Here is a 27,631-nt window from a genome sequence, read left to right on the forward strand (position 1 = left end):
CCAGGCCAAGTTCCTGTCTGCACTCCTCCTCTCCCTTTTTGGCTGAACTTGCAGGACTACACTGGGCATCACTGGCCAAGCATTTGCCCACAGAGGAACTGCTGTTTACACAGCAACTGCCTCTGGGGCTGGCACGTGAAAAATAAAGACTGGTTTTCAAAAGGGAAGACTATTGAAAATAATAACCTAGCACAAAAGGGATTTGAAAAAAATACTGCATGGATTTTCATCTTCTGTCCCAAAAAGATGAACATTTTGTGGCCATCCCCCAGGCACTTCAAACCAAGAGCCAGGAAAACCTCCAAAAAACTATCACAAGTAATGCACTCAAAAGGTAGACAGAAAAGAAGTTCTCCTGAGGCAAAGATAACAATCCTCAAAGTTAAGTTGCCCGACTCACAACAGTGCAACAGAACAAAGCTATTTCTGACTCCATTTTGAACCCAACATTGATCAAACCTACACTTTGTGTGTTTTACTGCAAAAAAAAGCCCCAAACCCCACACAATAAGCTCAATTCTGGAATAAGGAGACTCCACTGATGGAGTTTTTATAACTTCTGGGTTTTGTCTCCTTCCTACAAGGCAAATAAAATTTGGAACATCAGCTAACTTAGCTTTTGGCCCTTTAGTTTATTAAGTTCCTTTGAGGAAAGGAAATATCAGTTATCCAAGTTATGTTGTTATGGAATAACAACATAACTCATGCAAAGAGCTTACTGAATATTTCCAGTTCATGACAAGTTGCACACTTTACTTTACTATACAGACACTGAAATATTGACAAAGTTCTGCTATGGATTAAACTGCTCTAAAGCTTTTCCTAACACAAGCAACAGCCATGCCTGTCTGATAGGTTGCAGGGAGGCTAATTAGTCTTCATGTATTGTGACAGGTGTGTCACATTTCTTGGGAAGAACCTCCAACCAATTTTAGGATTAATCCTTATTTAAGGACTTCAGCATTTCAGTGCAGAAGCATAGAACAACTCAACTGACACAGCTAGAATTACCATCAGGCTTTTTTTTCTTTTCTTGTGCTGACCACGTTTAAATCCATGACATTTTGAGACTAAAAGAAGTTCTGAATTGTGCATTGATGAAAGCAGACTGTAGTGACCTAATATCCTCCTTATAAATGCATTTCTCCAGGTGGTACCTAACTATTCCCCTGAGCATCCTCACCAGCAAGACACATGACAGCTCCCATTTGTGGGTAACACTGGGAGTCCAGTGTACAAACCTGCTCCCTTTACTACAGGCTTCAGACAGGATGATTTCCATCCCCAGGCTGCCAGTGCTCCATCTTCTGCAGTTCTCATTGCTGCAATTAAACTTCATTAATCACATCACCTGCTGCTGCAAATCCTCATGAGTGGGAGATGTTCCTCCAAAGGAAACTGTCCACATTCCATTGGCTCCTACCTTGAAGGCCAGGATGTGGCTCCTGAGTTGTGTTATACTTCCACCTTGTGGCAAATTCATTTCAGTACATGGCCCATTTCAGGCCACCTTCGTGTAACACCAAGTGCAAACCCTCCTCATCATGAGCACTGCTGTTTATTACAAATACAACCAAAGCATTTTCCCCTCCATAACTCCCAGAACCTGCCCCACTTTTGTTGTTTTATAGATAGAAAACGCTTTCAGTTTAGTTCTTTATTGCTCTGCAAGTTTTATCACTGCAAAAACACCACTTGGCCAGCTACTCCCTAGTGATATTTCAGTGAGATTTTATTACAAACTAGGAGAAGGTAAATAAAACACCCAAAAATTTAGTCAACGCTTTTAGGACCTTCGCACGAAGTTCACTTGGAACACTAGGGCCAACAATGAAAACAAATGTTTAATGTTTAAGGCAAAACCTGGAATCACTGAGAAAGGCTATAGCATTACCTGCTACATATCAATGCTGCATGATGTGGAGGATGAAAGCATGGAACTCAAGGCAAACCAGTGCAACAATCCCAAAAATTAAACTGGACAAATTATGTTAAATGCCTTGAAACACCACTGTGACTGATCATTTAAAAAAGCAAGTTTTGCATATGAAATTATCCCCAGGATTTTTTTCTTTAAAATGTACTGCATATTCAACAACAACAAAAAAAACCACCTCAGCTAACCCTTCATTACACAGGTTCTCTTTCAAGAGTTTCTTATGGCCCTAAGGTACACTTGCAGTCCAAAATCACTACACTTTCTCCTCTTATATGGACTGTGTATGAGGAGTGGGACAAAGATATCACACACCTGGGAGAGGTAGCTGAACTAATAACCCACTAACTCTGGAATCCTTGTTGAGTTTTACTGTCATATCCAAGAGCTCTTCCTGTGAAATGTCTTTAGGCCTCAGTATGATCTCACTAGAAATGCCTGATAAAAACAAAAGAAAGAAGACATGTCAGAATAATGATACACAGTGATCAGCTTAGTCTTTTAGTCCAAAAATCTGTCTAATTCTTAAGAACTGTTTTCAAAGATGCAAAATGAAACTTAGAGCTCCCATTCAAATCACATTAAAGCTACTTTCTTCATACAGTCATGCAATTCCTTAGGTCCATCAGAAAAAACGTGGAAGAAATCAGGGCAAAATTTAATTAAGATGCTAAGGGGATTCCTCCTGCTTTATTTTTTTCCTTTTAAAAGCTTACCAAAGGAACACTTGCATGACATACCCACAGCTGCAGCTGCCTTTATCTTGTTCCTGACATAGATGTGACTGGCTGGATTGTCTCCTACCAATATGACAGTGAGGTGAGGCCTCTGGTTCCCAGCCGATATCCACGATTCCACATCCCTTCGAACTTCCTTCAAAACCTGGTGTGCAAGCTTCGTCCCTGAGATAACGGTTGCTTCATCACTATAGAGAAAAAGGTACACAATATTTAGGGCTAAATTTCACCTGGAAGAAGACGCCTTCAAGTGTGTGATCTACCACTTTGAACACTGCCAAATGTGTTGATTTTTGTGGTGGTATTTCAAATATTATTTCAAAAACATTAACACACTAACAAATCTACATGGGAAAAGAAGCGCTTCCCCACTTGTCACAGTTGAGATGGCCACAACACAAAGTATCACTACACAACTTCAGAAGGCTTTAAGCATTCACCCATAGAGAGCAACACCAAAGACCTTCTGAAGACTCTAAGCACCAACCCACAAGGCTGTAAGCACCTGCTCTTTCTTGCTCAACCTTCTATGCCCTCATGGTTGATGCACTGCACCTGTGTGCCCTCTGTTCCCTCGGGGGATTGGTCAGTGCCCCTGGGTACAGAATGGCTGTCACGTTCAACAATGTTCACCTGTGCTGCACAGCTGTGACCCACTGGGGATGAGGCTCGGCTGCAGCCCCACTCCCAATTCCACAAACTGTGTGCCTACATCCACTCTCTTATCTCAAGAGCATGGATGTGCCTTCGGTGCATTTGGAAGAGGAGCTCACCAGAGGACCCACAACTCACCTTCCCAACACACACAGCCAGCCACGTAAATATACATGAACCCTGCATCTTGGAATAAAACATGAGAATGTTCTTACGCCCTTAGGTTTTACTGGTTTAAGGAAAGTAACCCACTTCCCCCCACAAATTTCCTTTAAAATTGATTTGATGTAGCATTATTTACACTATTTTTTTTTGTCCAAGAATCAATTACATATTTCTCATATTTCATAGCTGCTGGTTAGGGAGTCAGTAAATAGCATTTCTCACGCCTGTAAAATATAAAAATAGCAAATACTGAAATATGTTGATGCTTCTTAGGTTTAGAACCTAAATAAGTCCTTTGATGGATTCATCATACAAGAACTGTATGAACAATTAAATCACCACGTGTACAAAAAGCCTACACTGCAGCAGGCTATTCAAGACATGGAAACTAAGTCACGAATAATTATTATTGTAAATTCTACACACATTAAAACATTGACGAGGTGTTGGTCAATTACAGGTTTAATGATGGATTTGTGACAGGTTTCATGACCAAGTTAAATGACAGACTTAATAAGTGTTACTACACCATCCTGTCCCACTGTTATCCCACCCACCCAGGGATGCTCTTACTCTGAACCCAGCATGGATTTACCACAGAAAATTCTTCTTGTTTATGAATCCGGTGACTTGCAGGCCATGACACAAACTAAGATCTGCACAACAATTTTAGATCAATTTCAGATCATATCCAGCAACGCAAAAGGACATGTCCCACACCCCATAAAAACCCCTGGAAAATTTTTAGTGCAGGAACATCCACGTTCTGCAGAACTGGAAAAAACAGTTACTAGCAACGCAGCACAGAAGCAGGATGTGCACTGGTCCAGAAATACAGCTGTTTCTCCCAAAACTAGCAGAATCGTTTCTCAATACACAGAACACCCATGGGGTCACACGGTTATTTCAGTGGCTGTTCAGCTCAGTCATCTTTTCCTGCTTGAAATCACAAAGACAGTGCTTTCAGCATTGACACTTGTGATCTGCAGAATCTCTTTAGTCGGCTTTCAGCCAGGTCTTAACACAATTACATGTAAATGAGAAGGTTCACAAGCAGGAGATCAGAGACCGTCCCATGCACACCCAGGCAAGAGCTCAGAGATGCAGTGCTGCAAAATCAACACCACATTCCCTTTGCACACAATGCAATAAATTTAACGCAGGGGGTGATTATTGTCAGGACACCAATCCCTACTGCACCAAAGCATGCCCTGTTTGCCACCAAATGATGAATATATGCAGTAATTCGGTATAAATCCACTGACAGGCTCTTTAAGGTACCAGGAGCAAGAAAAGTCACAGATTCCCCTCTGGGAGGGGGCACGAAGGTCACATTGCAAGGGCTTCTTCAATTTCGAGGGCACCGCTTTAATTCCCGATAGATCACCAGGGCCACGGCCCGCTCGCCCGCCGCTCTCCCGCTGGTTATTCCCCGTTTCCCCGAGAAGAACCGCGGAACTCAGCGGCCATCGGAGGGCATGCACCCCAAAGGGCGATCGCGGGGGTTCCGAGCCCGCTGACCCCTCGGGCGTTTCCCGCCCTTTGGACCCGCCGCGCCGTGAGGGGTACGAGGATGAGGCGGAGGGAGGGGGAGAATGACGAGAAAAAAGACCCGATCGGCGCACGGTACCTGGCGGCGCTGCGAGGGAAGCTGCTGGCGCTGCGAGCCAGGGCTCGCCACCGCCTCAGGGGCGCCCAGTCCGGGCGCAGCAGCGCGGCAGAGGTGGAGACGGAGGAGAGGCACCAGGCTGCGGCGGCCGCCGCCATTTCGGCCGGCCCCCACGGCCGGAAGCGCCGCCGCAACCAAGCGACGGGCAGGCGGGGCCGCGGCCGGCTCCGGGACCGCCGCCAGAGCGGGCGGAGCTGAGGGACGGGAGATGCTGGGGTACGGTCGGCGTGACGGGGATTTGAAGCCTCAAGGTACACCGCTCAAACGATGCCCCAAAGGCGGGCTTCGGCTGCAGCCTTTGGCCGCCGTGAGCTCGGCTGCTGTTCCCGTCACAGCTTGGAGTGGGCGGACACAGAGCTCCAGGGACAAGCATCCATGCCCTTGTGAAAAATGTGTGTTTTATGGTTGGCTTTTCGCAAGTATTAAAATTAATATTGTATTATGCTAGAAAGTTATGCTATATTAATTTTCTTAAGTAGTGTATTAAGTATAGTTTTAGGTTATAACATAATGTTAAAATAGAAATTATACTCTGCAAGATATTTGTTTAAGAAAGGACTGGCACCAGATAGGAGCCACAAGACACCTAAATCTTTCAGAGAAAGGGAATTTATTGCTCCCTTATCAGCAGAAAAATAACTTCTTCCCACCTCGCTCAGACAGGAAGACGGCATGAGGATTAAGAGGAAGAAGTTGACAGTGACCAGACAGAATCCTGTGTTTGAATGGAATTTATGCATCATGTATGTGATGTATGAATATGCAACAGGCGATTGTTTTTAAGGGTTAATCCTCTGTTAACCGGTGTCCTTTTTCGGGCTTGTGTTGCCCAGAAAAAGGTACCCGGACGTCCGTATCTCTTTGTTTTTATTGTCTCATATTGTCCTAATCTCTATTGTTCAAATTTTATTACTCTAATTATATTACTATTTTTATCACCATTTTTATAACTATTATCTATTAGTATATAATAGTAATATAAATATATTACTATTTTTATAACCATTTTATTACTAATAAACTTTTAAAATTTCAAAAACAAGTGACTGGCGTTTTTCACACCCTTCATAGTTATTCCCTGCACCCCTGTGTTTTCTGAGGGGGAAGTCTCAGGAAATCGCTTGCAATTTGCATATTGGTGGCTTCTGTCACGTTCAGTGGCAGGTTTTATAGTAAAAAATCGCCTGTGCAGAATGGGAGGAGAAAACAAAGATCTAAAGTAGCATATAAAAAGCATGCCAAAATAATAACAGCACCCTCGCCAGCCTACTGACAGTGGGAAAATTCCTTTGTAAAGTTGGGAAAAGCTTTAGAAAGATGTGTCAACGCAGTGAGGCTTCATTATGGTTCTGGCAAGGTTTTTGCCGAGTTAAATGTTTCCAAAAGTAATGTGGTTCAGGTGCTTCCACAGACAGCGTGCGTGCTGGGTTTTAATGGCTTGCCCTTTCTAAAATATTATCCTTACCAAATTATACCCTAGATAAAAACTAGGGTGTCGTTCCATTGTCCACCCGTCCTTCAGCACCTTTTTGTCTCGGCTCTTCCCCTCGTCGCTGGCTTGCGGCGCATATATAAAGAGTACAATCAGAAGCTCTCACCCACCAAGAGAGCAACAATTATTATAGAGTTTGGGGGCTTTCACCACTGCTATTTGATTAATGTGGCTGACTACATTGCAAGTGAAGGCCCTACAGTTAAAGGGGTTTCCAGAGAAATACAAAGCAGGTTCTTATGCCCTCTGCAGAAACGGCTTGGCACGAAAAAGAAACAGCATTCAGGTTTTCTCAAAGCTCCCCTACGAACTGCAGAGATTTACCTTAAGGAGGAGCTTCTCCCGCCCTCAGCTCCGCCCGTCCCTTAGCCCCGCCGCCGCCTGCACTCCCCGTCTGTCCCCAGGCGACGCCGCTTCCACCCGTGGGGTCCGACCGCCATGGCTGCGGCCCCCACATGCTCTCCTCCGCCTGCTCCGCGCTGCTGCTCCCGGCCTGGGCGCCGCCGAGGGGCTGCCGAGCCCTCGCCTTCCTCCCGGCGCCCCGGCCCGGCTGCAGCGCCCCTCGCAGCGCCGCCGGGTACGCGGCGTGCATCGGGGGGTTTTGCCCCTCGCTCCTTCCTCCTCAGCCTCCTCGCTCCCCTCACGCCGCGGCGGGAAGCGCGAGGCGGGCAAAAAGGGCGGGAAGCGCCTGAGGGGACGGCGGGGAGCGTTCCGCCGGTGCTTGGCGGGGGACCCAACGCGGCACAAAGGTTCTGGTGCTGCTTTTAGAGAGCAGTAACAGCGAAAATAGCGGAAGGAAAGTAATGATTTTAGAAAGTAGTAACAGTAAAAACAGTTATGATGCCATTCACAAATATTACTGGATCGTTTAGATCCAGTTTTCGTGCATGTTTTTCCAGGAGAAACAATCTGATTGATCTGAAATAGCAGTTTCCGTATTACAAAATAAGTGATAGACAATAATAATTATTCCTACTAGAAGTAGTAACAATTCTTTCTGTATAGTGACAGTCCCCAAATTCTGTCAGATATTTGCAGAAGTGCGTGCTATTTTGACTTTTAAACTGGTGTTCATATTAGTCAAGAGAAAAGGGATTTTCAGCCTCAGGAAGCCTCTCTTAAGCTTGATTGTCATATCTTAATTTGGTTTAACTTGTCTCTTGGGTTATTCTAAAAAGAATAGTGGCCGAATATTCTAAAAGAATATTCTAAAAGAATCATTAAGAATTACAGATCTTTTCAAGAATTCTAGTGTGTCGTCTAACCACACATTACAAATTATTTGTGATAAGAGGATTTTCCTGTGGATCTTACCTTAAAGCTTATTCTATTAAAGGGGAAATAAAAAAAAATTTAAAAAAGATGTTTTTATGAATTTAAAACAAATCAAACCCACACTGAAGTTGACCATACCTGTTATGTGCATCCTCTGGTCACTTGCCAAGCCGTTCTTCACCTGACTTTTGATAGATCTACTCACCAGATGATTTAAAGATTTGGGATAACACTCATTTATAGACAATCCCAGAAACTAACTTCACTCCGTGTTAGTCACATAATTTAAAAAGCCCCAGAAATTTTATGCCATGTCACGATTTTCAATGTGCTTTTCATATTAAAAGTTAAGCAAAGATGTTGCATTGCCGATGTTACCTATATAAACCTCTCTAAGATGGTGGCATTTTCTTTATTGAAAGTGTGTCTATTTTTCCAAAACCTCTTGAAAATTGTATAGACTCCAAAGAGTTATGCACGTATTAGTTGTTATTCCCTTCTGTATCTTCACAATGTTACCATATTCTTCGTGGGCAATTAGACACACTGCAGCACTAATGTCCCGCAGCTGCAGAGTTCCCGACTTTCCGAATCGGAGCCATGGCGGTCGGACCCCACGGGTGGAAGCGGCGTCGCCTGGGGACAGACGGGGAGTGCAGGCGGCGGCGGGGCTAAGGGACGGGCGGAGCTGAGGGCGGGAGAAGCTCCTCCTTAAGGTAAATCTCTGCAGTTCGTAGGGGAGCTTTGAGAAAACCTGAATGCTGTTTCTTTTTCGTGCCAAGCCGTTTCTGCAGAGGGCATAAGAACCTGCTTTGTATTTCTCTGGAAACCCCTTTAACTGTAGGGCCTTCACTTGCAATGTAGTCAGCCACATTAATCAAATAGCAGTGGTGAAAGCCCCCAAACTCTATAATAATTGTTGCTCTCTTGGTGGGTGAGAGCTTCTGATTGTACTCTTTATATATGGAAGAGGATAGTGAGCTCAGGTCCACGGAGCAAGGTGTTTGGCTGGGTTTTTGCAGAAGCAGGTGTTCCTCTATTTTTGATCTTAAATGGAATATATTTTTCAAGGACTTTTCCTGCCTTCCTAGAGAGGTCTTTACAAACAACTGACATGTTATTCAGATGGTGACAGTCGTAGTTTTTGAGGACCCTTGCAGAGTAAGCGTGTTTATTTTCTCCACGAAAGCATTTGGTTCCACAGTCTGCAGATAAGGAGAACGAAGCAATTTCCTAGTCATTCCTCCAAATATTTTATAAACGTTTTCAGTTGATCAAGTTCATTACAAAATAGCACAAAATATGCTATGTACTCAAAGCTGGAACTTTACATGGAAATCAAACTCTCTTTTCAATTTCAGGGGAGAAACAAACAAACAAACAAAAGAAAATAATCAACCAAAAAAACATACAAAAAACCCCAAACAATTTCAAGTGTTAAATGTAGTTTTAAGTTGTAATGATTGGCTTACTGTGACTTTGTACATTTGACTTATCTACAGGCACTTAGGTGAATCTCTTAGGGTGCTGTGAAGATGAACTTGATTCATGCTTAGTGTCTTGAGAACTTCAAAGAACCAATGATAACAACTCCTGAGCCCCATGGGGACTTTAAAAACTTTTGATGTGTCCTGTTTTACTAACATTTTTTCTTGGGCAATGTACTTTCCTGCTGAAAACTGGGCGGGAGGCAAAAATCCAGAGTTGCACAAGATATTTCCATTGCTGTTTTAGTCGATTAACTTGCATCTGAACAAAAACATATGACATAGAGCAGAAGGGAAGAACTGTAGAAGTTTTTACTGAGCCATGGTTTTCAAAAAGAGCATTTTAAATAGGCATCTATTCCTGCTGGTAAATTATACTTTTCAGCTTTTGAAAGAATCTGGTTATTGCCAGTGTTGTAGTCACGGTCTTTGGTATGTGCTAAGCAGGGAAAATGAAAAATCTGCCTTGGGATTTTGCAAATATCTGCTGCTCTGGTAAAGTGAATCTGTGTGTAGCTCTCTCTGGTCTTTTCCTGAGACAAACATGGTGCAACAGGGTAATGTGGTCATTTCAGACAGACACCATTCCCAGGGAAAAGCCATTATGTGTGCAGACACACTGGGGTTTGTTGAGAGGTGGCCAGAGCAGGCAGGACTTTCTCGAGGTTCTGAAGAGGGAGCAACAGTCTCAGGTCACCTTTAAAGGGCAGGGAAAAAGATCACAGATTTTTTTTTTAACAAGGAAAAAAATGTACAAGGAGATTCACAAGGAAATGGAAGAACATTTCATGCTCTCTACCCATGGGTGTGTAAAGGAGACAGATTTCCATATTGCCTTCATTTGTCTGTCTCTGGGGATGAGCCAGCTTTCCTCAGGTGTCACCAGAGAACACTCATGACTTCCCCATGTCAGCAAGGCCAGGATGTGGGTGTGCTTTCAGGTAAGGTTTTGTTGGATTTCATGTGGATTTCATTTCATTTCAGTAGATTTGTCTGTCACTAAACAAGTGCTGTGTGCCTAGTAGACAGAAGAGATTGTTTGTCCTAGAAATTTGCAGGAATGCAGACGAGGGGATTCTTGGCTTTCAGAAGTGCCAGAGATCCTTGCTACCGCTGGGACCCACACCACCTTTCTTCTGGAAACAAATTTACCATTGCCAACTTTTGCTGTTTCTTGCCATAGCAAACACTGTTACTCATTCCCACTTAACTTTAAACACAGCCCGCGTCAAGGTGCGAGGAAGAATAGAAAGAATAGAAATTCCTGCAGACTGCAGGGGTGTGCCTGGGTTCAATAGATCCATCCTGGGATTAATGTCTCTTCATATCAGCAGCTCAGATCAGCTTCACATCAGAGGGTTTGAGTAACGTGCCTCTGAATATAGAAACAAGTTTGCGTGGCGCCCCTGACACTTCAGAGGGAACTGATCTGCAGGTGTGTCCAGGAATGCCTGAATACATCCAGGAATCCCAGAGGTTTCTGCTTCCCTGCATCCCACCAGCCCAACTGACACAGGTACACAGCCCCATTTAACATGGGATTCACAAAAACCCGGGATGTTTTTCAACAGGAAAACGTGTTTATTGTATTGTATATTTCATTACATTATCATGAGAAATCCACCTCTTTACATACAATTTTCCAAAGCAGAAAAATGAAAATTACTTATTCTTTATGAGTTATGACATTATGTCATACAAGAAGACATAAAATGTCTAAGTCTCTCCAGAACATTTACTGTTCCTTTAGAACTTGTGCATAAATACCAAATATTGTCACGTAAACTCATTTAAAAACAAACCAACTAAACAACCTCTACATTATCTGGTTAAAAACCAAACCAGTCACAGCACAAACCCCCACAATTTCATAGAAATTATTAAACCCTTCTAAGTATTGAATAGGGGCAAAAATGCTTCAGGGGCAAAATTTGTGATATCATTAGACAGTACATTGTGAGTTAAAGACTGGAGGATTGGAGTAGGAAAAAGAGATTCAGCAAAACATTCTTGCCTGAACCAGGTTTTATTCCCATGTAATCCTGGACAGGCACTGAAATGTTAAGAGCCAGCCAGCACTCTTGTTATTCCTGATGGAAGGATTACGCCCAATGCATTCAAACCTCTCCTGTCACATGCTCTGCAGACATCTGCAAAATTATCTTCACTGTGGGCCCAGCTTCTTTTCAGGTATTGATGCTGTTTTATAGAAGCTTATTGGCAAATAGTGTTTGGCAAGAAGGAGCTTATTGGCAAATAGTGTTTGGCACAAAGGTGGAGCAGACTCTGAGAAGGTTGCTGAGAGGTGCCCACCAAAGCTTCCACTGTCTTATCAAATGGATTCAATCACTTTATCTCAGTCAATAAAACCACGCATAGGATTAGGAGTAACAAATATGAGGAGAGGGAACGAAACATAGAGCATCTGATCTACAAACCCATCAAAACTAGAGAGGTGAGCTATTGTGTCCTCATAGCATCTGTTTCCTGGGATCTTGTGGCAAACAGGTAACTTCATTCCAAGGTGCAACTTTCCTCACTCAGAGCTTGTTGGGTGAGCTGCAACAGGCAGAATTCAAATTGTAAAGCCAGACAGGAAATTTTTCCACAAGTTTTCTTGCATAGACCAGATAATAAATCCCATAGGAGGTGTGGAAAAGATGCCTGATGGTGATGATGGAATGTACTGTGGCTAGATTTACAATTAATCAGGCATTTGCTGTGGATACTCTCCCTGACAACCTTCTGGGTCGTCTCTTCCCCAACAAAGAAGCCACTTTCTGGACACATTTTTGGTGTAACTAACCAGATTTCCCTACAGGAATCAGTAACAGAATGTGGCTCTCGTTACTCTTGGCTTTAAGCCCCTCCAAAAGGCAAGTTTGGCCCCAGGCGCTGGCGACAGCTGGCCCGGCAGGTACCTGCGGAGAATCCTGGTGACCAGGAGCTTGACCCAGGGTGCGACGGGGTCCAGGCAGATCATCTGTCCCTGCTTCGTCGTGGCTCTGCGGGCGAGACAGGGAGGGGTGAGGCCGGGCCGGTTGGGCCGGGGCCGGTTCGGCGGGCCGGGCACTTACATGACCTCGGGCACGGCGCAGTGCGGCCCCTCGGCCAGGAACTCCAGGCGGGCCAGGCGCCGCGGCGGGATCACCTCGGACACGGTCCGCACGCAGCGGCAGCGCAGCTCGCCGGCCAGCGGCGCACCTGGCAGGCGGGAGGAGCCCTCTGAGCCTCTGCTCCGGGGTCTCCCGAAACCCCCCGAGCCCCCGCGCACCCTGCCGGGGCACGGCCGCGGACGGATGGGTAGCCCCTGCTCGGCCGCTTACCCTGGCATAGAGCGGCGGCGGCCAGGAGGAGGAGGAGGAGGCGGAGGTGCGGATTCATGGCTGGTGCTGGCGTCAGAGAGGGTGCAGGAGCCGACGAGGCGCCCCCCTTACGCTCCTGTGCTTTTATTCCCGGCCGCCAGCTGCCGGGGAATTTCCCGGAGTGGAGCCGGGGGCAGTGCCCATTTCCACGGTGGGTGTGTGCCGCAAAAGGAGGAAGGCGGAGAGAGAAGAGCGGCCGCTCCCGGCACAGCGGCTCCTTCAGGTTTGGAGCGAGGGAAGCGTCGCACTGCACCGTCCCGAGAACCGCCCAGCGTCTGCTGGGACCCCATTCTCCAAAAGGAGCGGCGGCTTTTTGTGGGAGCTCTCCGTTAGCTTTCAGGGTGCAGGCTGCTGAGCCAAAGGAGAATTTGGGTTCTGGAGTTTGCCTTGCTGCCGAACCGTGTGCAACCACGCACACTTATTCTGTGGGCATTGCTCCCCTGAGCACCCCATTTATTCACCTAGCTTTTGAAAACCAGAAATCTTTTTTTCCTGCGACTAGGAGGCTCTCAGGTTTCCCTACCTACACTCCACTGCTGAAAGCCTTCTGTTCCACTCCTCTGCACACATAGGTCATTCTTTTTCTTCATTCATGTCAAGGCATTTTGCTAAGTTCAGTTATAAAGAAGCAAAATAGCAGTTTTCTATGAGCTTTTAATGAAAATGAGATGCAGGTTTTCTACATTTTATTTACACATAGGTTTAGATCAGTTATGGTCAGCACACTTTTTTTTATAATAAGTTTTAGTACGACATATAATATTGCACTTTATTGATCTTAGTTTTTGGTTGGTTTGGTACGGTTTTTTTGTAGCCAATCTGTTTTCTTCCACAGACTTTTGTGAACATGAGTGGGGTTCGGCAAATCAATTTGTTCCAGGGTCAGGCTGCCATGTGTCTCGCCCCATCTGCCTGACTGCCTTAGATTAGATGTACTATCTGAGAACAAAACCGAGTCAGGACCCGAAAAAGATAAGATACAGCATGTAAAGCAGTCCTAAAAAGGGATTGAGGAGATTAAGGACTCTCATTCCTGGGCTCCATCATCTACAGCTCAGCTGTTTCATACAGCTGCTGGCTTAGTCCCTCAGGTGATCAGCCCTGCAGGAAGATTGTATATCACAAGCACATGGTGATTGCCCCATGTTATCAGGAAATATCTAATGACTAATTTGGACCCTTTTCCAGATACAGCTTGGTAACAACATCCTTGGAAGCATCTGGCTTTTAGCTTGGTCTTAAAAGGAAGCTACATGGTCAGCTTAGGAGCAGCCACTAATTAGAAACCTTCACTGAGATCCCTTGAGATCCCTTGAGATCATAGAGGTGGAATCACCATTCTCTCCAGGTTATAGCCACACAAGCCTTGGACTGCACGTTTCCCATATGGTTGTACTGAGGAAGTGCTATGTTCTTTGCAGGAAGAAGGATTTGCCCAGCTGCAGCAAACTGAGGCAACAAGCAGGTAGGACAGTGCATAATCTGCTTCGGGACAGTGCAATTATCGTTAGCAGATCCCGCTCGGAGTGGATGTGCAGGGCAGATCACTCATTGTCACTCGTGCGCAGTCAGATTACACATTGCTCTTGGACAGTACACATGAGTAAGGACAGCTTACGTGACAGAACTTGGCTTTATGCTTACATGACTGCTCACAAGAACTGACCCATCAGACTCATTCCACAGTGGTTACTGCTGAGGAAATTCCAGATGTCTCCTGGGGTCTGGAGTGTGAGGCTGTTTTTAGACAAGCAGCAGCAATGTGTGAAACTCTGCAGCCAGCTCTCCCTCAGAGCCATGTGCCAAGAGGAGCAGCCGTCAGCTCATGGACATGCTGCGGTGCAGCAGATGGTGCAGAGCCTGGTCCTCTGAGTCAGGGCTTGCACAAACAGGCCTGGAACAAGGGAAATGGGTGTCTTTGGGACTATTGCAACATGCAAGACCATCTGCCTAAGCAAGGCATTGTACCTGCAGACTTTAGATTGCTTCTAGCTACCTTCTGTGGGAATGTGAGCAAGGTCTCTTCAGTCCAGATGACAGCAGCAGCAAGGCTGAGTTGTGGAGGAACTCTCTTCAATTGTACCCTTTGCCCTGTCTCCTTTCAGCACCTTTGGCAAAATTCCTTTATCAAGTACAGAAAAGATAGGGAGCAGAGAGCTTAGTTTTTCCTTGCCTGCTGCCCTATCTCTTTCATTATGCATAATTTTCCATGCACTGAGTGCAGGTGGAACAGATAGAATCATGAAATGGCTTGGATTGGAAGGGGACCTTGAAGGTAATCTTGAATTAAGTTTAAATTAGTTACTGTGAGTGGTGGTGTCAGTGTAGCTGGGGCAGACTCACCACAAGGTTTGTATTTGCCTCACTGAAGGTCCCGTTCAAGCCACCCAGCTCTTTAGCAGAAACTGCTGTGTGAAGATAGGCCAGGATTATGTGATTCCGTGCAATCTCTCAGTGTCCTTAGCCTGGGTCTTGGGGTTACTGGGACACAGAAACCAGTCCCAGCTCAGGCAGGCCCTGAGTAAGTACATAAAGAGAATAAACCTCATGGCTCAATTGCCTTCCCATTATCCAGTCCTTAATTCATTACATGCAGGAAGTGATTTGGCTGCTTTGTTTCAGACTTTGGCTGTGTGCCTTTCCACAGCAGGTATTTATTTGGCTTGGCACCTGTAGTGGGAGCCATTCATTGGCAGCAGGCCCAGGAGAGCACAAGACAATTAAACAAGAGATTTCTCACTTCAACAAGTGAGAACTTCTCCTAAGTGCACGAGAATTACTTTGGAGGATGTGTCCCAGATACAGGTGTAAAGGTGAACTTTCATCATGGCCTTGAAACCATTTAACATGGCCAGTCTCTGAAGGAGCAGTCTTATTTCCTCCAGGGTTTTGATTAGGAATGATTTATGTTCTGATCTGTAAAATGTCGAGTCACTGCTACCTAGTACTGACTAAAGTCAGAGGGTATGGACTGCTGATATCCTCTTATCTTCATCATGTCAGCTATACCAGTATGCTTCATAGTATTCCTTGGTTATGATGGGATGCTGCTCCCTAGCACCTATGATTCCTTCTGTGGATCCAGCTCTGTCATGAAGTACAAACATATTTGCTGGAGTCTGAAACCAAATTTCAAGCTACAGTTTTGTGCAAGGTAAGTTTTATATCTATCAGATGCTTTATTTCCTTCAATTTCCCTGTGTGTTTCTTAAGTTTTGAAATTTCTCCAGTCCATACGCCCTTGAAAATAATACCAGAAGATGTGATAGATTGAAGCGTCCTGTTGTTCACCTTGTGTCATGGAGAATCCCAACTCCGTTTTGCCAGCTGCATCGTGGCACATGTCACACGTTTTTGTGTGCTCATTTCTGTAACACCTTTTGAGATGTGAAAATTCACATTTAAAATAATTATCTATAGCAAATGATGCTCAGTACCTTCCCACCCGCCTTCCTGGATCTTCATTGAACTTTAACATTCAGGAGCCCTTAGGTTTTTTGTTTCCCTTCCCCAGAATTAGAGTTCCTTCACCCGTGCCCACTTCTGGGAATCAGAGCATGAAAACACACACACTGTGGATAGCTGAAAGGAATGTGTTTGTATTACTCAGGCATTACCTTGGCAAATAGAACCTGTTGGCTCTGAAATATGTGTGTTTGGCCATCACTTCTCTGGTTTTCGGTTTCAGGTGCCAGCTGACCTTTTCTGAGATGTTTGATGGGACTGCAGAGACTGTGGTTTCGCTGTCGCCTTACTGAGTGGGACTCCTGGACACACAACAATTCCCAAAAAGTGCGTGGCTGGTGGTGGACTCACTGGTTCCAGTATTCTACACTGAACATATAAGAACAGGAGGGGCTTTATTTTGAGTTTGGAGCCCAACTGCTTAAGCAATTTGTTCTTACCTCTGCTGAGGAGAAAGAATCTGGCTTTTTAGTGGCAGGCATGATCCTGGACAAAGGTTACAACTGTGCGACTCCTTCCACCCCCACATAGTTGTTTGGTTGATAAGCCTTTGAGGTCATCACAGCTTCTGAAAAGCAGAAAGAGCTCCTCTTGGCTTTACCAGCAGGAGAAAAAATGCTCTTCATCCTACACATTGCTGCAGGCTTTTGTCCTTGGATGTGTGTGAACTTCGTAACAAAGATTTCTGTCATCTTGGAAATGAGCTGTTTGGAAATAAATGCATAAAAGTTTGTTCCATCTGCAGATAGTTGGAAGTAAGGAAAATATGAGTCTCTTAAAAAAGGAACTATTCACCCAAAAAAACCCCAATCCAAGGCCCCAAAATCAACATTCCCCCAACATGGCTTAAGGCAATTTTCAGACTCAGTGGAACCAAGTAATTTTTGGGAGTGTGCTTTGAATAGTTGTGGTCTTTTGGTTAAAGTGAGGGCATCACTTGGGAAAACAGTGACACAAGACATCTGACCTCAAGAAAATAGGAACACTCATTGGAATCATCACAAAATCTTTGAAGTCTTCTCTCATGACACCCAGACTTCAATCCTGTTACTTTCATTGCTTGTTTTGCAATGAAGGAAAAATGAAGAAGTCATACTTGACTTACACCCTAGGAGACACCGAAGCTGCCATCTCAGGGAGCACTTTCTTACAGCCCTTTGGGTGCCGTGTGAAGGTTCAGTCTCCAGTGTACTTGGACTCTGTAGTAAAACTAATTGGATTGTCCCTGGCAACAACAAATGGCTGCTATTTGTTGGAAGGAAGGAAAAATAATACTAATGAATTTGCTTACTTGTCACTGAATTATCCAAAACAGCCTACACAGCAGCAAGAGGGACGTGTATTCTTTCAGCTTGTTATAGGGAGGTGTTTAGAGAAGGAGGCTTTGGAGGAAACACACTGATAACATTTTTGGTAAATGTGATCACCGCTGAGTTTACTGTCAATGGTTTTCTTCCCCATTATCTATATTTCTTTCCTTTTTCCCTTCCTTGTTTTAAATTTCCAGATAGTGTGACTCCATATTGCTTCAATACATGCAGGGTACAGGACTATGCCAAGACATTGTGCTAAAAGCTGTAGCAACAAACATGAGCAAAGCATTTTTTCTTTCTTAAGAACTAAGAAATTGAAATTGCTAGTGAGTGCTGCTGTCAGGAGTAAACTGAGGTGACAGGAGAGTAAGCAAGCTAGGAGCATTCCATGGAAAACAGGCTACTGAAAAAAGCAGCATTTGATTTAATTGAAATTCAGCCTTTTTACCTTTGGTTTTCTTACAAAGAGTGAAAGTCCCCATAAAATTAAATTGATCAGAACATTGACTGAAAAGAATAATTTTGCTTAGCTCCAAATATTGTTTTGCTGTGAGCTAAGATTAGTTTAATTTAGATGAACTTCGCACTTGGCGCTTGAATTTGACAAAATCATTGCTTTCTAATGAGGTTCTTTGGTTTGTTCAAATCCTCCTTTTTCTAGGGGAGCACTGTTCCACCAGCAGGTTTTCCATCTGGATGGCCCTGGCTTGTATTCCTGGAACACACCATTTGAAACAAACCCTACAGGGTACTTTTCATGAATTTTCTTCTTCTTCTTCTTTAAACAGTCATTTTAGTATCAGAAGACATTGCATGCTCTCCCTCATCCTTTCCTCCAAGCAGGAATAGTACTGTGAGAACTTTTCAACATGGAAACAACTCCAGCATCTGGCCTGCCAAGAGGTCAGGTGTGTGCAGGTAGATTGACGTCTCTTTGCCATGTTCCTTCCTCAGCTGTCTCCTGCTGACTTTGGTGAAAGATTTGTGTATGCAAAAACCACTTGGGTTTTCCGTGGTGTTAGCAAGGAGTGGGTGAAGCTGCAGTGCTCCACAAGAACCAGCTACAACAGAGCCTGTTTTCTTTGGCTCTTCTCGTTGAGACTGTGCTCAGGGTGAGCAGTGCTTACGTCAATTGCTTCTCTTTTGCAGGGCTTTGCTGTCAGAGGTGAAGTACCAAAGAGAGAAGAAAGCAGAAAATGAGGAGCTGGTGGCATTTTTGACTACAGGGATGCAGTAAGTCAGCAAACCTAGATTTATTGGCTTGATTATTGGTCTGCTGCTGGCAATGTCTGGCTCAGCAATGAACCAGCTGGTTGGCAGCGCATTCCTTTATTGGTTATTGATAATCAAACACAAAACTTTCAAAGAGCCAGGTTTTTTGAGAAGTCACTTGCTCGTCACTGTTTGTATTGAGTGACTAACTTCCTTTCACACAAAGGTCTGACACCTGCATGGACAAACTCTTCAGAAAGAGCAATAGACGGCAGGGGGTGTTTCAAGTACTGCTCTTTGGTCCTTTTCTGGGCTTAGTATATCTTGTTCCTCCTTTACTTTTTACTTTTGCAAAAGCCTGACCAAAGGGAGAACAGGAGTCACTCATCTGTTTCTTATGAGTGTCTGCTGCTATGGCAGGCGGGTGTGCTTTTCTGAGTACCTGTGAATAGCTACTGGCTTTCAGTTGGAAACCTTGCCTTTTAACTGCACTGTAATTGTTTCATCTCTGCCGGTGCTTTTGCCCCCACACACATTCTCACTCATTCTTGTTCCTTCAAGAAGTTCTGCATCAAGTAAAAAAGAAGCCCGTGTGGTCCATGCTCTTATTCACATCTCCTGTCTCACTCTTCATGAAATCTGCCACTGATGTTTTAGACACACTTCACACGGAAATGGTTTTTCAAGCTTTTGCAATTTTATTGGCACTTTGGCTTTAGCACAACAGCTGATTTTGATGCTTGCAAACTTGTACAAAGCGTAACCTTGAAAACAGAAGAGGAAAAGAAGAATTGTTAGTGTTTTGGAAGTCTCCTTATTTTGGTGCAAACATGTTATATATGTCTTTAATAAAAGAATCAGGCTAAGAGAGTGGACTTATTCATTTGCTTCTCTTATGAGCTATGAAGTTTTCATCATTCTGGAAAATTATTTCAAGGAAAAAGCTAGAAATTGTGAATCTTAGGAGTGCAGCAAGAATGTTACTTCAGTGCTTAAAAATTATTTTTGTATTTAACTGACTCAGAAAAGCTGCTTAACTCTCCTTCTCAAAAACTGAAGGTTCCTTTGGAGGTAAGTTGATTAACTGGGTCCAACTGTGCTCTCAAGCCACTTTCCTAATGTCTTATTTCAACAGATTTTTATAGCATGTCTATGTATGAAAAAGTTCTCTGCAAAAGATAAAAAGATTAGAATTTCCCCAGTTCACCTGTCCTCTAGTAAGGAATAGGAGAAGTCAACAGACTGATACTGGAGATGCCAATGTGCACCTTGGGTGGTGCAGCCTTACTTCACTTTTCTCCTAGTGTCCTTGGCTGAATCTGTGGAGACAGGTTCTGGGAAACTTAGTGCAACCCTTTTCTTTCAAAAAAAATTTGATTACGTTCTTCATTAATTTGAACTTCCATGGAATAAGATATTTGTGTGTATCAGACGTTGATGCTTGTTAAAATAAATGATATTTTTTAGTGATGACAAGTTATTCAGCATAGTTATGTTGAAATCTGCCCACAGAATGTTGTAGAGACGTCACACTGCTGCCTGTTTCATGAAAGGGCAGAGGAAGCAGTATCAGTGAGCCTTGCTATACCTATAGCCTTCCAGATTCTTCCACAGAATCTCCCTCTCCAGAATTCCACAGGAATTGTGAAGTAGTCTTTGCACTCACTGACACCTATGGTTGTTACTAGAAGTAATTTAACTGCAGGTACTATGAAAGTCAATTTTCATGACAGTTTTGAACAGCAGAGATCTCAGGGTTATTTCTATAGGTGGCAAATTTGTTGTTTCACCTGTGAACACAGAAACAAAATGCCTATTTTCTGACCCCAAAGTTTCCGTGGAAGTTTGTTCAATTTCCAAGGGATCTTCTTCCTGTAGAGTTGCTTACGATATCTTGTTATAAACAAGAATAAATGCTTGAAACAAATCTGCAATATAAAATTCATCCTAGACATAATTTTCCTGGGAAAAATGGAATTTCCCCTTTTTATGTGATAAGAGCATAAGCAAAGCAATCGCTTTAGAATGGGAAGCAGTCTGTAATCAAAAGCAAGTAGAGCATGGATCATGCGTTTGTCACCTAACACAAAACCAGGATGTTTATGTTAGCCAACATTATGTTTATGTTAGCCAATATCCAGCACAGACAGAGAAATTGAGGCCGAGAAACTCATGTTTGCATTCCCTGTACTTCTAAGGAAGAGCTGGAAGTATTTTTCAGGGACTTTCCAGTATTTCTACCCGTGACTTCCTCTATAGTTTACAGTGTTTATACATTAGAGAGAAATATACTTTTGTTATTGCAAGGACAGCAACCACAGACACTCGAGGGGACAAATTGCAGCCCTCAATACAAGAGCGGAACTCCAGCAACCAGGCATGGGAAGGGGAGTTTGAGGATAGGGAAATCACAGGAGGTCATGGCTTGGTCAGTTGATAGTTTATAAGGTTCTATTTTGTCGGGCCAGTGTTTTATGAGCCTTCAAAAGGGAACCTAATACACCCAAGGATAGCTTAGCTATTACCTTTGGAGGAAAATAATGAGCAGGATGGCTTCTGCTGCAGTGTTAGAAACAAAAAGGTTTAATAAAAGGCAAAATAACAAACAGAAAAATCCGAGCCAGGTACAGTGGTTTGCCCCTGGTAGAAACACCTTCACAAAAGCAGTTTAGTTCTTTTGTCTTCCTCTTTTTCTACCTTATGGGCCAGGCGGGACTTTTTGGCTTCTATCCAGTTAGGTGACCCCAAGGTTTTAGTGAAGTCTCTGGGGTCCTATAAGGTGGCTTTTCACCTGATCGTTGGGAGAAACTTCTGGGCTTCTTTCCTTTTTTGGGGGACAAAGGCTAGCTTGCCACTCTGTCATTAGGGGGCACTCTCCTACATTCCTACAATAGTTGTAATTTCTTTTGCCCCCAAATGAGCCTGTCTGTGCAAGAAGGAAATAAAAGTGGTTTGAAGGGAAGGTGAAGTAAGGGGCCAAGAGAATAGCGGAGGACAGAAAGGATGTGTAAACCCCTCTGCTGCATTTTATTATGCAGAAGGCACTGCAATGAAAGGGAGGTGGTGAATGCACACGGCAGCTGTGAAGTGGAATGGTCTTCTGACAGTCTTTTAGAAAGACAGTTTAGATGCTAAATGAAGTGACCGAGGGGAGCAGAAACTTTCATGAAATTGGGAAAAGGAGGAGATGGACAAGAGCATGTAGTTAGCTGCAGTGAAATCTCAGGGCCCATCCTTTCACTGTGGTGCAAGAGTCCTGACCCTTAATCACTTGCTGGCCAGCTGCCTGCTGCGTTACACAGACGTGCACACAGACACTGACTGCACGCTCTGCATGTTTCCATAGTGTGCACTTCTCCTTGTGGCTTCTGCATGGCCTGATGGCTGGAGCGCCACAGGGCACGTTGTTTAAAGCGGCAGAACTCTTCTAGCTGATGCCAAAATAAAATGGTGAGGGAGAGGACCAGCATGAATCTTACTAAGAAGCGTCTTCAAGAAAAAACAAGCCAGAGACAGCTGTCTTATTTTATGACCACAAAGTTACCCAGCAAAAATCCCTATGCTGTTTTATTACTATCTAGATTGTAGATAAAAGTGAAATAAGAGTGTGCATTCCTCAAATGAACAGTTATACTGCAGTTAAAAACAATAGTCTTTAAACTTATGCCCTTTTTCTCTTATTCCCTGTTTTTTTCTAGAAGGTTTTTAAGAGAGGCAGACATCATGTGTTCAGCACACTGCATTTCAGAGATCAGAATAGGAAGCAGTTGTTACACCAGGACAAGTGCTTACTTTTTGGGTACCCAAAGTAATGGTCAAAATTCCCATTTCGATGGTTAAATAGTGGCCTTTTGTTGTAGTAAAGATTTACAACTGTGAAGCTGAAGTGGACACTTAGCAGTGTTTAAGCATCTGGGGGTAAAACTCTTTTATCTTCAATGGAATTAAAGAAGGGGCCTTGCCCTAGATAGAGCCCACCAGTCCCCATGAATTGGGAACAGCCTGAAGAGAGGAGAGTGAGCCACTTACCCTACCCTAAGAGTCTGTGTTGGTTTAGTGAGGAGTGCCAGGTTACCACAACAGGGGGAGTTATGGCACCATGGACTTAAAAATTTCCATTTCAGTTCCAGAAAACAGGCTGGCAAAAATAAAGCGGAATTTTCAAATAAAGCAAATGAAGATTTAAAAGATCAAGCAGATAACAAATGGTTTTTTTATATATAAAAAATTTAATAGTACATTTTTAGGAATAATTACACTCTCATAATCAAACTCTAGGTATGTAAAATGCTGTTTTTTCCATTAGCTGATGGAGTTGTTAAGTAGACATAAAATCAAGTACAGAGTAATGAGATTGTGAATATTTCTCCAGAAACAGATAGCAGGAACAAAAAATCCAGTAGAAATTAAATAAGTTATAACTCTTTGCTTTCTTACATAGCAACTGCTCAATAAATACATTTATAAATACTATGGAAATCACAATACATAAATACTAAATAGAGTGTTACACATTCTGTGGGTTAGGTTTTTCAAGTGAGACATCACAGTTCACAGTCTGGCCACAGGCTGACCGTGGTGCAGGAAGCTGTTGTTGACACAACATACTGGCGCGCTCCAGGGGAGCAGGAGGATTCATCGGTTTGCTGGTGAAATAGCAAAATTATCAGGCTTAGTGTGAATAAGCTGTGCTGCAGGTGCATTGCACCTCACTGCATATGTTTGGCTAAAGTGGCTGCCAAGGGGTCTCCATCTCCTTCAGCAAACCACTTTTCCTTCAGTGTCACACAGTGGGCAGCATGTCCCACGGACAACACTGACCATAGCAAAAGACTTCCTTAAATACACACAGTTAAATAAATAGATAAATAAATAAAAAACCCCATCAATAATTAACATCATAATACTAATGTGGGGTGTGGAAGATGGTGCATTGCTTGAATGATGCTTTCCCCAAACATTTCTCTTGACAGAGGAGCTGAAGCAGTTCCCAGATTTTTTCTGTCCTGGTGCTTCTTAGAGAGGAGAGTCAGAATTTTGTTGAGCCCTGTTAAGAAGGGAAGGAAGAGGATAATTTAAAAGAAGGTTCAAGTTACCACTGCTTAGCATTGCACAAACAGTTTTGGACGTGGGGTCTCTTTCCCATTCTTTGTGCTACCTTAAAGCACAGGGAGAATAAAGTTGAAGTTTCAAAAGCAACTGCTGAAATCCCAGTGTGTGCATGCCCGGTGTCCAGCTGGGAAACCTCTGCAGCACAAGCTTCTGCAGTTCCTCACAGCAAGAACCTCATTAGCTCAAAAATAGCAACTAAGTAAGGGGAAGATAACTTTTTAAAATCCTTATTTTTCAAAGGGAGAAAAACACTTCTGTGCTTCCCTGCAGAGAGAGTTGCTGGTACTCAGAGGTTTAGTACTGACATACCAGCTTGAGCAAGGACCCTGATGCACAGCCAGAAAAACTAAGACTGAATTTATCATTAAGCAGGAAACTTCCCTGTTCTTTAAATCTGATTAAGAAAGAATGGGAACTATCGCTATGGAATCCTACAAACTGGCTTTTTCTGGGAGGTTTGCTACTCAGCTGCTCAGACAGAGAGGTAATGGGACTTACCTGGCCAAAATTGCCTTTACAATCAGCTGTACCCAAGGAGCAGTGGGCTCCAAGCACACCTCTCTGCCATCCTTCAGAGTAGCTCTGCAAAACAGGGAATAAAGAAAAGTCAGGAATCTGCAACATTGATTTGTTTTACTCACAGAATGTAATCTTGCATTTTTAGATCAGCTAGTATAAATTCATCCCAGCTACTCTAGGTAAGATTTGGCTGTTTTGCTTTATACAACTGAGGAGACCAGAACCATCCAGAATTGTGTGAGTCTCTGTATCTGCTCTCTAAGCAGAGTTGCATTCCCAAAAATCTTTCCCTCTATATATGAATACTTGTTTTGGATGTATTTATATTACTAAAGCTTTCTTAAACAATGATTAAAGTCTCCACTGGTGAAAAGGTGTTTGAGCAGAATAAGGATTTTAACATTTTAGTGCCTTTGTGCTGTTCAGGTTAGGTTGGTTCATTGTTTCCCTAAATCTGCTTACTGGAATTTTGTTTTTCTCCTTGAGTCTGCCTGCCTAATAAATGCAGGATTCAAACTACATCTTTACCTTATGTACTAAGAGCTGGCAAGTCCATGAAATTCACGTTCTACTACTAGAAACATTTACCATGTCCCCTGACAGATAAACAATAGTGAGTTCAGGAATACGTAAGGTCACAGAGAGGGTGAAAACAGAATATTTCCCTTAACACCATCCCTCTCAAAATAAAAGCCAAGTCTGGCTGCATGAGGTCAGTGTGCTGACTGTGGTACTTGTGAAGCCTAAAAGCCCAGCAGCAGTGGCAGCAGTGCAGGGGAAGAGGAGGGAAACTCTTACAGAGCTACTTACATGACTTCAACGTTCTTGCAGTGGGGGCCGCTCTGTGTCAGCTTCACGTCTTGAATGGATTTCGGGGGAATGAACCTGGAATGAGTGGCTATGCACTGGCACCGCAGCTCGGTTCCCATCCTTGCCAGAGTCCTGCCTGTGAGCAGAAAAGGCAGACAGGGGTTTGACAGGTGCTCTTACAGTCTGTGTATCAGATATAAAGCACAGCTACTCTATGGTAACAACATTCTCAGTTAAAACACTGCATTTGTCCAAGCTGCCTAAATCTCATGTCGTGGGGAGAGTTACTTAGGTTTCAGAGGAGCTGATGCCCAAGTACACTGGAAACTAAATTAACAAATCTTTTCAAAATTAACCCACATATTTTGTGGTTACTAACCATACTGACTACACAGTGTGGTTAATTGCATTGTTTTAATATCTGGATCAAAAAACGTGGCCAGTCTGCAGAAAGCAGAGCCCTAGATTTGTTCATTAATTGGAGGTTTGCCCGTGTTTCTGTGTTCATATTGTTTGCTCTCCCTTTCCAGCTGTGTGTTACTTCCTTGAGGCGGCACGGTCACTAAGCAACAAATATGAGACGATAAACTGTTATTTGTGTGGGAAGGGAGAGAAACATCAGAACACTCCAGAACAAAAATCTGTCTCTAGCCACAGAGGAACCTGTCTCTAGCCACATGCACTTCAATAGAAGCAGAAACAAAGCAAATGCAAGTTGCATCCTTAACATATTTCCCACAAGATGTCAGTAACTCTTCAGTCTGAGGTCTACGTGGTAAATTTCTGACTGAAGAGAGGTGCTGAAAATCTCTCAAAAGAGCCTAATTTAGTGAAGCAAATAGAAAGCTACCCTTCAAGGACAGGCATCTCAGTTGATGCCTCGGCAAAACTGCAGCCAAGGGGGCTTTGGGAAGCTTTACTTACCTTGAGACACAGCTGCTGAGATCAGGAAAAGAGCCAGGACAGCTACGAGTTTGCTGTTCATGGTTGGACAGGAGTTTTTTGCTGGCCTGTTCAGGTCTAGTTCTGTGAGCTGGAGTTCCAAAGGATTGTTGATTTCCGCTGTGTGTGAGGACTGTTGATTCCTGCTTATATACTGTTTTTTGCCCAGCCTCTGTTCTCTGCTGGCATGGAGATTGCGTTAGAGGAATTTCCCAGTTGCAGTAAAAATGAGTCACATGACTATTGTGAAACTTCTTCCTAGATGACGAGGAATTATTCTGCAGATACGATTAATACAATCTATTAATTTATTAAAATATGTCTATGATAGTCACACATTCCAATTATTTCGGCAGACTTGTCAATTTTCTGCTTTTTCTAAAGCATATCCTTATTTAATAATACAACTTTAAAATGGTTTCAGTTACATATATGTTGTCACTTATTATTACTTTCCTCGGGGTTATAACTGTTCTTTGTAGATTTATCAGATCTATACTTGAGATACTGAATTTCTTATTCCCAGTTAAGGTGACAGCTTCTGCTTACCTGATACAAGCCACCAGAGTGGAATTCAGGCAGTGCTGAAATTACTGAGATGCTCCTTATTGGGTCATGATTTTACCTCAGCATTATCTTGACATAAAAGATTTTCATTTTAGTTTTTTTTTCCTCCGTGCAAGGGGCATGGCACAAAGTAAGTTCATCACTAATTCTTTGTGGCTAATAAAGGCTGCAATATTCAAAGCTTTCTGCAGGAAGCAGATATTGAATTCTGAATGGATTTGAAAATCATGCTGGTACTTTTCATGTTACACATGTTAATGGATGATAAACAGAGGAAGCTTTACAAACAAACTAAACAGCTGAACATAAATGATTTTGTTTCCTCTACAAGTCCAGACATTTTTAATAAGTCTTTTCTGACATCTTTTTCAGTGACAGCAACCCTAGTTTCTAGCAAAGGGACACAAGAGTGAGAGTTATGACACTGTACAGAGTTTTCTGTTAGGGATCGTTGTTGTATGAATGCTGAGCTTCTATTTGCTGTGGCTGGGGATAACACCTTGCAAGGGAGACAAATCCAAGGGAGGATGGGGTCAAATGCTGAACTTTTGCTTGAATTAAGATCTGTATTTTCAAACCCAGATGGAATGTGTGTGATTAGGAGAAAGCCTTCTGTTTCAGTGCAGTAAAAACACAGTCCTTCTGATATGATGACTTTTGCTGCTTGTTGTCTTCAAATTCAAAGTTTTGTGGTTTTGGGATCTGTGGATTGAACAAAGTACTTCTCCCCAAATTTGGAGACTTCACAAAAACTCAATCATCTTTGGCATGTAAAGCATTGCAGTTTATTTACAGTAAGAATGGAATAGTTTGCCCATAATTTATTGTAGTTTCCTGTCATTAACTTGATAAAATTCCTGTCATTAACTTGATAAAATGAATTCCTTGTAATTAACTTGATAAAAGGAACT

At 43.3% G+C, this 27,631-nt stretch overlaps 3 protein-coding genes across 9 annotated transcripts in view; all 3 read right to left on the minus strand.

The window, feature by feature from the left end:
- Positions 1 to 5,291, minus strand: part of LOC120498781 (probable bifunctional methylenetetrahydrofolate dehydrogenase/cyclohydrolase 2) — a 35,464-nt gene extending 30,173 nt beyond the window's left edge. For 6 of the 7 annotated variants that reach the window (XM_039701896.1, XM_039701895.1, XM_039701901.1 and 3 more), the window contains exons 1-3: positions 5,123 to 5,291; positions 2,677 to 2,861; positions 2,252 to 2,374 (exon numbers count right to left, since the gene is read on the minus strand). In XM_039701896.1, the coding sequence (XP_039557830.1) occupies positions 2,252 to 2,374; positions 2,677 to 2,861; positions 5,123 to 5,259 (445 nt within the window). In that variant the 5' untranslated portion in view covers positions 5,260 to 5,291. Of the gene's footprint in view, positions 1 to 2,251; positions 2,375 to 2,676; positions 2,862 to 3,013; positions 3,148 to 5,122 lie in introns of those variants that run through there. The other variant, XM_039701900.1, reaches the window with a different exon arrangement.
- Positions 5,292 to 11,034: 5,743 nt separating this feature from the next.
- Positions 11,035 to 12,906, minus strand: LOC120498811 (alveolar macrophage chemotactic factor-like). The gene is made up of 4 exons (XM_039701971.1): positions 12,742 to 12,906; positions 12,493 to 12,619; positions 12,337 to 12,420; positions 11,035 to 11,974 (listed from the first exon to the last, which is right to left on the minus strand). Exons 1-4 carry the CDS (start codon positions 12,797 to 12,799, stop codon positions 11,956 to 11,958), a joined length of 288 nt encoding a protein of 95 aa, XP_039557905.1. The 5' UTR covers positions 12,800 to 12,906; the 3' UTR covers positions 11,035 to 11,955.
- Positions 12,907 to 22,979: 10,073 nt separating this feature from the next.
- On the minus strand, positions 22,980 to 26,653 carry LOC120498798 (interleukin-8-like). The gene is made up of 4 exons (XM_039701939.1): positions 26,136 to 26,653; positions 25,212 to 25,347; positions 24,381 to 24,464; positions 22,980 to 23,817 (listed from the first exon to the last, which is right to left on the minus strand). The coding sequence occupies exons 1-4, from the start codon at positions 26,194 to 26,196 to the stop codon at positions 23,787 to 23,789; spliced, it is 312 nt and encodes a 103-aa protein (XP_039557873.1). The 5' UTR covers positions 26,197 to 26,653; the 3' UTR covers positions 22,980 to 23,786.
- Positions 26,654 to 27,631: the final 978 nt, after the last annotated feature.

Source organism: Passer montanus, unplaced genomic scaffold, assembly GCF_014805655.1.
Source record: "Passer montanus isolate IOZ18808 unplaced genomic scaffold, ASM1480565v1 scaffold150, whole genome shotgun sequence".
NCBI classification, from domain to species: Eukaryota; Metazoa; Chordata; class Aves; order Passeriformes; family Passeridae; genus Passer; species Passer montanus.